The sequence below is a fragment of the Arachis hypogaea genome, chromosome 13 (genome assembly GCF_003086295.3).
Source record: "Arachis hypogaea cultivar Tifrunner chromosome 13, arahy.Tifrunner.gnm2.J5K5, whole genome shotgun sequence".
Taxonomy (NCBI): Eukaryota; Viridiplantae; Streptophyta; class Magnoliopsida; order Fabales; family Fabaceae; genus Arachis; species Arachis hypogaea.
The window spans coordinates 34,038,046-34,049,643 of record NC_092048.1 but is presented as its reverse complement, the minus strand read 5'-3'; the positions used below and the strand labels follow the sequence as shown (position 1 = coordinate 34,049,643).

The window sequence follows — 11,598 nt, the reverse complement described above, 5'->3', positions numbered from 1 at the left end:
GTGCGTCTGAATTTGCAGTGGCCAGAAGTTCCTACCATGTCTGTGGGTCACATGGCCCAAAAATCGAATTCAAGGGTGATGGCTAGAACATAATAACTTTTAGAATTATTATGGGATACACTTAATAGATAAAAATAAAAAAGAAGAAAAACAAAAAGAAAAAGAAAATCGCAAATGACAATACATTTACCTGTTATCTTTTTCATCACATTAGAGTTTCCGCCTAATGACACAAAAAAGGGCTCTGCGCTTTAGTTTCACGGCTCCCGAGTTAAAAAGATATAGGAAGCAAGTTTAATGAAAATGTTTGTTACATTTTACAACATAGATAAATCATCCCTAACGTGTATAACTTCAATGACGGAAACAACACGGTTGGTGATCGAGATGCACTTATTTGGACCGGCCTTCATCAAGAAAATTCCTCATTTTTGGTAATCAATTAATCATCGTCCATGGACCTGTGCCTGCCAGTATCAGGCTCAGGCTCAGGCTCAGTTCAGCCTCTCCAACCATGCGTGTCCTTTTGCGTCCAAACCATGGTCAGGTTTGTCACATAACCCACACCATACGGGTTAGCCACATTTCGACACCAAAAATATGTGCCACCTCTATAGTTTGGCAGTTCATGTTTTACATTTTATCTGTATATACAGTGTACAATTAATGTATAGGTAGTATGGGTACAAAATCAGATACTGAAGTACAAATCATATCAAACCCTACAGGTTCGTTCCATTTTCAACATCAAACACTAAGCATGGTTGGCTTGCCAGGGTCTCTAATTTTTCAAAAAGATCAGGCTGAACGGATAGATATCTTCCCATGGTCAAACTAGATTCAATTCTGCCGGATAATTATGATGGCCAAAAGTTCAGTACATTTTAGCTGCTCATCCATCTCCTTTTTCGGGCAGGTCGCTCTTGTTTGACCTCGGACTCAACTGGGTTTTCACTGTTGGCAGTAGGCAGTGGTTCACTCTCTAGCTTCTTGATAGCCAGGGCCTCTTTTTCGCTTGGCATTGGAAGCTTGAACCTCTCACTTCGCTTCTTCAACCTCTCAACTGTGTCAAGGTGTCGATCCTGTCTGTCCCCCAATTGTTTTGCATCGGCATCCTTACACTCCAAGTCTACAGATTCCCTCCCTTCAGTGGACAAGAGATGGTTGTCAATATCCATTGCTTTAGAAGATTCATCCACAGGTTTTCTAGCTTCAGAGGACCCATCTTTATTATTCTTATCGATCTCTTTGAACTGCAAAGAGGATTTGCTGCTAATGCTGAAATCTCTTTCCTTATGGCTTGTCCACCGCTCCAATTTAGAACGTCCTCTATGAGAATCTTGATGTTCATCATCTGAGGAAATGTCTTCCCGGTGCTTTCTGGGCAGGCGATGCGCTGGAACTTCATGCTCAGCATGTTCTTCATCACCAGAGCCTTTCAAGCCCTTCACAACCAGAAACAAACTACAATATGAAACAGAACAAAATACCCTATGATAATAAAACATTTGCAAGAGCAAGCAGGCAGAGCACCAAACGAAGAGCAGCCCATGAACATTTCTTAATCCAGAGGAATGGGGGCCAGGCTATGGCAAAATGCGGTAAAAATAGAATTCCAAGGCTTGCTAAGAACGATCAAGCACATTTTGTGGAAACAAAAACAATTCATCTTCGCAGTGAACACGGTGCATGCTACCAGTAACAAGACATCCCTATCACAGCAGATGAGTTCAACTACATAATGACACCATTGGACTGGACTATTATAAAATTTAGATCAAATATAAAAGATTATTTGAAAAAATTTGCTTTCATTGCTGACTTGCTAATATATCAGGTTCAATTACCCATGAAAAGTAGGACAGTATGAGAATGGTTACCAGGCTCGGCAAAATAATATCAAGGTTTCTTTCAAATGCCAATCACTTGGACAATATTTCCATGCAATCAAATTGATGTGTTAGTCACATCAATAACGTCTCAATCAAGACACCCCAGATGAACACTAGAATTAGAATACCATATAATCTTAGATGGCTTCCACAAAGCAGTATGTTAGAAACTCTTATCCAAACTTTTTAAGATATAGCAAACCTTGGCGCACACATGTTTAATTTAACATCCAACTACATTCAATTCCAGTCTTCATAGTTGGAAACCCTAAATGGATGGGAAAAAATATGGGTTATATCTTCTACCTTTGCCCAACACAGTTAGGGAAAGCTGAGTCATAAAAATCGTAGTATACTAGTAATTAGTTATTCATGCTTCTGCAGAGTCATTAAAATGAACCAACAATTCATATATCAGGCAATCAAATTTGCATTTTATTTGGGGGATCCAATTAGAGAGAATTTGAAGATTCGTGTGCAGGCTTGCATACCTTCTCGCTGGTTGGGCCACTTTGATTTTCCTGATTTCTCTTGGGCAAGCCTAAACTATTAGGATCGCTAATTTCAGGTTCTTTGCTTTTGCGTGATCCCTCTTTATGCTTTCTATCATGAACTCTCTGGTTATCACTACGACCATTAGATCTTTCCTGCCTAGATCGCCTTTCCTCACTACTATATTGACCACGAGTGTAAGCATCATCGCGCCCCTTATGACGGGCACTTTCATCCTGAACTCGATCCCTCTTCTTCAGTTGGTCACCATGCCGCAATCCTTCTCTAGAATGGAGTTCTTTTTCAGAAGCTCTATGTTCATCCTTAGCTCTAACCTGGCCAGCCCACACTTTAGCTTCAGATCCTCGTCCACTTCTTATAGAAGTTCGTCCTTCTTCTCTTTCACGCTTGGGTAGGTGTTCTTCATGTGGCTGTTTCATCCGATGCCACTCCTCCCTATCTCTCGGCCTATCATCCCTCTCCCTAAGTAGCAAAGTCTCATCTTTCGGCCTGGTAGCATATTGATCTTCAAGGTTATCTCTAGTTCTGTGTAGATCATCTCTCTTTCTAGGATCTAACACCACTTCTCTTTCTCGCCTTCGCCGACTGGAACTTTCTCTGTGGCTATGCAAAATTTCTTCCTTGTCAATATGCTCCCTCCTAAGATATTCTTCATCTTTCCTCCTCTTGCTATGGTGATCCTCCACGCCTTCATACCTAATCTTAAAGCCGTCATCTCTTTCCCTGTGTCTTGAGTCTCTTGACCCAACATCCTTATCATAAGGAACCCTGCAAGCACCATTATCTAACTGTTTTCTAAAATGAGCACTATCATCTTTGTCCCTTCTCTCATTTTCTCGAACCTTAGCCCTATCCCTCTTCCTAGGATCTTCATTTCTAACCCTTCTGCTATAGAGATCATCATCTCTTTGTGTCCAATCCATGTCAAAATTGTCCCTATCTTTTTTCCTGTCAAATTCATCAGTATTTGTCTGCAATAGATGAGAAGAACTAGGATGACGCTCCTTGTAAGGGTGTGATCCCTCTCTACCTTTATGCATGCGATTTCTTTCAGGTTCATGCTTTCCATCCTGCTCTCTCTTGTAGTGTCCCTGCTCATGTTCATCAGGCTGCTGTCGGATGCCATCCAGACGTGATGATCGTGAATCTTGAACTACTTCTTCCTCAAAGCCTTCACGCCGCTTTCGGTTATCCCTGCTGCTTGCTGATCTTGCTTTGCTGTTATCACTGCTTCTGGCAGCTTTTGAGTCCTCCCAATCGTCAACTTCGTCAGGCAAAGGTTGCTCAACCTCAGATGTTAATATTTGTCTCTTAGCCGTCCCATCCGTGGGCATATCCATTTTACCTACTGTATTTAAACCAGTTTCCTCCTTTTCCAGTCCACCACGGCCATCAGCTATCCCAGCATTCTCAAGTTCAATATCTTTATCCTCCACAGTGGCCTCCCGTGTATCCTTAGTGACAGGAGATGATACAAGTGCACTATGTCTCCCATCCATGCTTTCAGCTGACTCTTCTTTTTGATTGTCATCAGTTGCCAATTCTTGAACAGGGGTAATAGGGGGGGACTGGTCATGCACACTTCTTTGTGTCCACCTGTGAATGGTAAACAACGATGGTATTTATCAGTTACGGATGAAAATTACCATGGATATCAGGTTCAGACAAGAGTTTAACTGAATGCAAAATATATATTATGGTAAAATGTAAACAAGTCTGTGGCAACAACCGAGGTTTCAATTACTCCTATTCCACGGGTAATTAGCCAGTGTATTTGTTGTTAGGGATTTATTTCATTTCTTTTTCATTGTAATTTTGCCATTTAACGAACGGCTAGTAAACTTATCTTCAGTTTATTTATAGAGATGTACTAATGTTAATACAGACATAGTCATAGTGAATCCAACACATAATAACATACCTAACATTGATTTTCTTGCAATATCTACAAACTTAAAAGCTTTTTGAATTTGTGCTCAAAAGCAGATATGTTGACATGTATAGGATTGAATCCAACTCCATAATATTAGTATATTACTATTATTTTCAATCACTTAATATTCCAATGGCATCACTCTTTTTTTCAAGTTGAGGTTCAGCAAATCATAAAAGTATAGCATCTCTTCCTTCTCTTCATGTTAAGGTAAGCAAGTTTACTGATCTTATATTGAAAGTAAAATGAATAAATAATTTGTATTCATAGTTCAGATACGCACATTGTTGTATCAATTTATTTTAGTCATAAAATAAAAAGTTTTCTGATATCATTTTTAATTCAGATCTGTTTGTAGACTTATTTTGTAAATTTTAACATTAATTAGGTAAATAGTAAGTCTCACATTGCTTAAAAATATGGCCAAAATGTCATTCATAATATGGTGGTGGTGTAGTGCAGGGCAGTATTCTAAGATGTTATAAGAGCCTATTCTACAACTAATGCAAGGCCAAATGCAAATCTCCAATTTGCAAACCTCACACTCTAGAAGTCCAATTACTCAACCTCGGAGGGGTGTGTTAAATCCAATATTTTTTAGGGATAAATTATTTGCAGTATATGATTTTATAGAGTTAGAATCAATGGCAGCAATGTCATTTTAAGTAAAATTACACCTTATAACTTATAAAAATTATTTTCTATAGATCCAACCATTCAAATACAAGCACCTATCATGAAGATTATTTGTACCAAACTTTGTAAAAATCGAACATCAATAAAGCTATAATCTAACAACTCATTCATGCCCATTTTTAACTTTTATAACTTTATTACCAATTTTGACCTATAAAAGGTATATTGAATGATTTTGGATTGGGGATCTACAATGAATAAGCTTCTAATGATGTAAGATTTATTCATTTGATTCTAACTCAATATATATATATATATATATATATATATATATATATAATGGCTTTGCAGAATTTTTGTTTTTTATATAACAATTACGTTTCAAATTACAAAACTTTAAGATGACTAATGATATACATAGGATATCCACAATAAATAAATACACACAAAACACTACTGCCATAATTAACTCGAAAACAAAACAATTAATAATTTATTAAATAACTCTAAGCAGAGCAATGCAGCAATAGAAATACTAGTGATGTTGATAAACAGGAATTTAGGCAAGTAAACCAAATTATGTATGTAAGCTTGGTTAAGCAAGTATCTGCAAAAAAATGTATGTAAGGCTCTAAGCGCCTAACAGATGATGCACTACTTCGCATCTCTGGGTTGTTGCATTACATAATCATTACCTGAGAATCAGCTATTTTTTTCCTCCAAGAATTGATATCATGAATATTTCTCATTAAAATCTCCACATTTTCAAACTGTGCTTCTCAACAACTCATTTATCCCTTTGATGACATACAAAATTAGTAAAAGCAACATCGCTGTAATCAATTGCCAATCATAATCAGTCGTCCTAGTCATTGTTACCCTTTCAAGTCACAACACCACTTAAATATGAACCAACCAGTTATGGTGATATTTAAATCTCTGCTAGTAAGCAATAACATGTTGCACTCAATTTATACAGAAAAGATCAGCGGCATAAAATTTTAGCAATAGCAACCAAGCCACCATTATGGATTAAAGGTGGAGTTGCATTCAGATAAAATATCAGGAAGTCTAAAATTTAACTAGCATTGGAGATTTTGGAAGTAAATCAAATGAAACGAAAATGATAGTCGGAAAATAAGCTCACAAGTTGACAAACAATTATTCATACAATCTAAACAATATTGCATACCTTTCCTCATGTGAGGAGGCAAAATTGCCACCATAGGGCCTGGGATTTTGGCCCTTAGAACAATAATTGTTTGGCTCTTCACGTGGGCAGAACGAATTTTCATCCCCATTGGGTATTTTAGTGGTACTGGAAGTCATGAATGGCATCCTTCTTCCTCCAAGCTCTTTCTTTTGACCATTATAATCCTGTGGAAAATTATCAAAGTACTCAGGCTCCAACCTTGGAATTTCATGTCTAACTACATGGCCTTCTCTAAAATCCTCTCTTGGGGGTTCTGTGCCATCTCCATCATCTTGTAGATCTTGTGCACCAATTCCAGTAGTGGAATCATCATCTTCTGCACCCTGTAAAACAATCTGTGCAGCAAACATGGTCAGATATTCAAGAAAGGATCATCGAACAACCTCAAGACGTCACATATTTGTATAAGAAAATCATGAAATACCTCAATGATTGCATCTGAATCACGGAGCCGAGGAGGACGGGTATCAATGGAAGGAAGACGTTCACCACAGCCACCTTCCACCTGAATTGCTCTACCAGTTGGCTGGAAGGAAATAAATTAATAATTTAATATTAGTATATTTAAAATAAAGAAAAAAAGAAGAAGACTTAGAGAAGGCCCCAGAATATGGCAGATGTTATTAACCAGAAGCAAGAAGCTAAGAAGAGAATGTAAAGCAGGTATTTGACATTTCTATAAAATCGGTAACGTAAGTGTTCTAAAAATATAGTGTAATGCAAAACAGTACTTATACAAAGACATACTAGTGGCGGTCGACCACGTCCAGAACCTTTAACAACATCAGTTTGTCCAACATCTGACTTAACAGAATTTGCATGTTCAACATGAGCATCATGTATACCAGTAGCTGCAGCCAACTCTGGGGGCAAATCGGGATCATATTCCTGAACAAAATCAACTACATGATTAACTTCCGGAGAAACAAAGTGCACAAAAACCTTTCAGGAGTAAGAAATTAAATTTGATATACAATAGCACCTCTACCTGCTCTGTTCTACCACTTTCATAAACACGAATCTTGCTTTGCATTGTAGACTCTAGGCGTAGTTGTTCCTAAAAAATCACACAAGGATCTTTTCATTCAACACTGAATTCTAGAGAATATAGAAAGAATCAATGAAATTACCAGCTGTTTGCAATAATCTTTCCAGCTATCTTCATTCAACCCAAAGTTGAAAAAATCTGACACATCAACATTCGGATATTTCCATGGTTTCTCCTCAAAGCTCTCAATGTCAACATCAAATATAGTCCTGGAAGTAATTGGCAGCTTTGAATAAGCAATATGGTGTAACAAAAAACAGACATTTAAAAAGCATATAAAAATGAAAGATATAAAAAGCATCTGTATAAGAGATGTGCTTTTTCAAATTTTACTTTTAAGATTTTAACTCAATAATTGAATAGTCTTTTAGCATACGCAACACACAGTAATTTCTTTTGTGGGGGGGATAAAAGAAGAATTTCATTAAGATGACCAGAAGGATAATACGAATTTGGGGATAAGGGATCTCCTAAACTTAAACAAAAGCAAAAAGCAAAAGATTTATCTATAAACTACAGCTTTCCAATCTCTCAACATGATCAAGAGGGAAAGTACCCTATGAAGATCATAAGCTTTACACCAATTAGATGCTAGGCAACTAATTCTATACCATTAAACATCCTTGTCAGAAAATCTGTCATTGAATATGCGCGATCAATTATGCTCCAACCAATTAGTCCAAATAGTGACAAAAACTGCACAAAGACACAAAAAGTTCCCACTTTTCTACTACCAAACCCAACAAATCTAATCAATAGAATTTGGTCTAGCGTTATAACGCACACCCAACATTCATCAAAGATGCTAAACAAATTGTTCCATATGAAAATAGCTATTCAGCAATGCAAAAAACAGATGTGAATTTGACACTGAATTTCCACCACACATAAGACACATCTAGGGAGATAGCCTTATGTCACCTTCGAACCTACAACAAGCTGCCCATATAAAAGATTCGTCTAGATGGAAAGTAGTTGTGTTACAGGAGTAAGAAATTGGAAGAAGGATTTACAGCTAAAACTACCAGGGGAGTCAAGAGACCATATCCTTTTGTTAGGGTTAGAAGACAAAGAAAAATTGTCAAGGAGACATAAGAGAGCCAAAATTTCAAAGGATTCCCTATTATTAAGGTTAGAAAAGAAATGGAAGTCCCAAGAGAATGCAAGACCCAATAATGATGGCAAACTCATTGACTTAATATAATTGCATGTTATATTCCTATTCAAATCACAACTACCTGCAAGTCGGACATGATCACATATATCCAAAATAAAGAAAAACCAGATGTACTGAAGCTATCCTCCTTAAACTCGTTAAATTATGTGTTTAGGTTTCCATTTTCCAAACATCTCTCTCCGGAGTAGCAATCACCCTAAACATCTCAAAAAGTTCCTCCCGAAATCCGAATTACACAATTGATAACAGACACTTCAGATCTATCGTTTTGATATAAACTTAGGACAAAATAAAATTTACTCCATGAAAAATTACTTGTGGGAAGGAAGTGTGAATTCTAGGCCACCACCAAAACCCCGCCCTGCTGCACTGTTGCCCCAACCTGGTAATCCAGAACCTGCAAGAAAACCCTTTTGCATTGCAGCAGCCCCTTTTACACCAGGGGGTCTCCAATCCCCCCTGCCACGACCAGCCATGTTAGCAAGCGGACGAATCGGACCAAGGGGCCCTCCAGGAGCAGAAGTGGTAACTCCGGGCATTGGTGCTGCACCAGGCCTGACATACTGTAGAACAATTTTACAAATAAAATAACATAAAGTAAATATAAAAATAGAAGGGGGAGAAAAAAATCATTATAATTTATAAATACTGCTAAGCTACAATTCATACTTTATTTATATGTAAACTGAATCTAAATCAAAAGTAAGATCAATCTGTCCCAGGAAAATACAGCATGGTTATTTTGTTAGCTTTAAGATCAAACAAGGGAGAATAAAGGTTACCAAGAAGGACCAACCACTAAGGCAAGAACAAGTATTTCGCGATCAACAATGATATTCTTGGATGTTAAAAACTTGTCATAGGAGAGCAAAGTTTTTGTTTTAAAAAAAAGGTAGATGTTAGCCATGGTATTCTAAGAAATAGCATTCATGAGTTGATTAAAAAAATGAAAGGGGCCAACATATATGAGTATCTGAATATTCATATACTTTTGATGTAGAAGAAATTTCAAATAAAGCATTACCAAATGCACAGACATGTTTACACTTTTCTTTTCTTTTTCTTTTAAAAGCATACACCACACATAAAAGCTTGGTCTTTCATCCCAAATCTCAGCTAATATACCTCAAAAAACCTTAAAAGTTAATGCACTATAGAAAGCTGTACAAAGAATAAATACAATTTATTTCCGTAAGTGTAAGGCCGCCAACAAATTTTCATCAGGGAAGGCATTAGATATCGTTTTCCAAGGTAACAGGCGAACATGCAAGCTAACATGAATACTCATAATTCGCAGCAAATCAATATAAATTTCAACACAGCCACCAGATATTCAATTACAGCACCATCATCAATGTTAGGTTGCTTTATATTTGCCAAAGCCATTTACCTTCTTTAGGAGTTATTCACAACAAAATAAGAAGGAAAACATAGTGCCAGCTAATTCCAACCATCAGATTTCATGTCATCAGCAAAAGAACTCCCATATCATACTGTAGAATTACAATGCAAAAACAAAATGTACATTGCAATTCCTCATATTATGAAATGAAGGGAAATAAGCGAACTATGAAACAGAACCTCAACACAAGTAATTGCTTCACAATCAGCACAACACACTGACCTTATACTGTGAATGGAATGGATGATAACCATGACCGCTATACCCAATTTTGAGTGGCGCAGCCACTCCAGTGCTGGATTTGGCCAACTCGGCGTCTTTCCTCTCGCCATCAGAAGGCAATGCGGCATTCTCGCCCCAGTCTTGCTCCTCCCCTCCGTGATTCGGATCACCGTCTGCCACAATAACCAACCCGCCATCTTCATCTTCGTCGTCGTCATCGCCAACCATCCCACCCCTCTCCATTGCCATATGGCTGTTATCATTCAACACTATCTGCAAATCATCATCACTGTCACTATCCCAATCATCATCAGCACCGCCACCCTCGAGGCCTCCTTCCACCCTCCTCAAATCCTCACCACCATCTCCACCGCCGCTGCCACTGGTAGCATCAGCTAACAGACCCGGAATAACCGGCTCCGAACCAATATCCCCGCCATCGTCATCCTCGATATCGAATTTCACATCCTTATCCATCAAATCATCGCCTTTTGTCCCAGCGTCCACACCGGATGCCAATTCCTTGCCGCGGTTCAAATCCAGAGAAACCCTTGGGGTGATTTCAGCATTGCCGCCATGGGGAACCCTAGCGTCTACGACTGGCTCCGGTGGCACGGCAGCGACGTCATCGCGGCCATCAATCATAAGGTCCGAAGAGCGATGAGTTGCAGGGGAATTCGAGTGGGAAGGGGCGTAGGGGATCTCGGGGGCGGTGAGATTGAGATCGATGGAAGGGGGTGCGGGTGCTGGTGCAGGGGAAGAGTGATGTGGTTGTGACGGTTGGGGCGCAGAGGATGAGGAAGTGAAGGGTTGGAGAACGTCAGTGTACAAATCTCCGAACTCATCGTCGTCTTCCATTGGAAAGAGACAAGAAAAGAAGAACGAACGAAAGAAAGTGGTTTGCGAAGAGAGATGTGCTTCGTTAAGGAGGGTTTTGAGGTTTGGCAACTGCAGCAGAAGCGGCTTCGATGGGTTAAGGACTTAAGGTGGTCGTTCTATGTGCTCTTTAAATTTTTATTTTACCAACATGTTAGAGGGCTTGTTTTTAATAAATAAAAAAATTCATATTTACCTTTTTGTTTAGAAAAAATGATAAATAGGTTTTTGAACTTTTCATTTGTGAACATTTTACTCCTTCAGGAATGAAAAATATAAAACGATTTTTGACCATTCAAAAATATCGTATATATGGGTCCTTCACTTCAATCTGCTTGGCCAAATATTACGGATTCAGATTACGTGGCGCTTATGTGGTATGGGAGTGAATACGTATCGTCAAGATACTGTGAACGGGACTACGTAGTCTGTTGTAGAAAATAATGGGACATATTGGTCTTTATATACTAACATAACGACATTTCGTAAAACATTGTTCAACGCTTCATATCAAATATGCCAAAGATGTCGATATCAGTCATAGACAATTACAAGAAACTCTAGCACTTAAGTTTTTCCTCCAAAAATACAACGCTTCGTCTCCACCTTGTCGTCGTTGGTGTTCTGTGAAGCAGATCCAGTGAAGCTTCGTTGTTCTACCTACGTCCGCCATGGAGAGTAGTAAG

General features: G+C 38.4%; 1 protein-coding gene across 1 annotated transcript; it reads right to left on the bottom strand.

The window, feature by feature from the left end:
* Positions 1-250: 250 nt before the first annotated feature.
* On the bottom strand, positions 251-11,026 carry LOC112738007 (FIP1[V]-like protein). The gene is made up of 9 exons (XM_025788223.2): positions 10,037-11,026; positions 8,728-8,975; positions 7,318-7,444; positions 7,176-7,244; positions 6,935-7,075; positions 6,612-6,713; positions 6,167-6,522; positions 2,384-4,001; positions 251-1,445 (listed from the first exon to the last, which is right to left on the bottom strand). The coding sequence occupies exons 1-9, from the start codon at positions 10,892-10,894 to the stop codon at positions 885-887; spliced, it is 4,080 nt and encodes a 1,359-aa protein (XP_025644008.1). The 5' UTR covers positions 10,895-11,026; the 3' UTR covers positions 251-884.
* Positions 11,027-11,598: the final 572 nt, after the last annotated feature.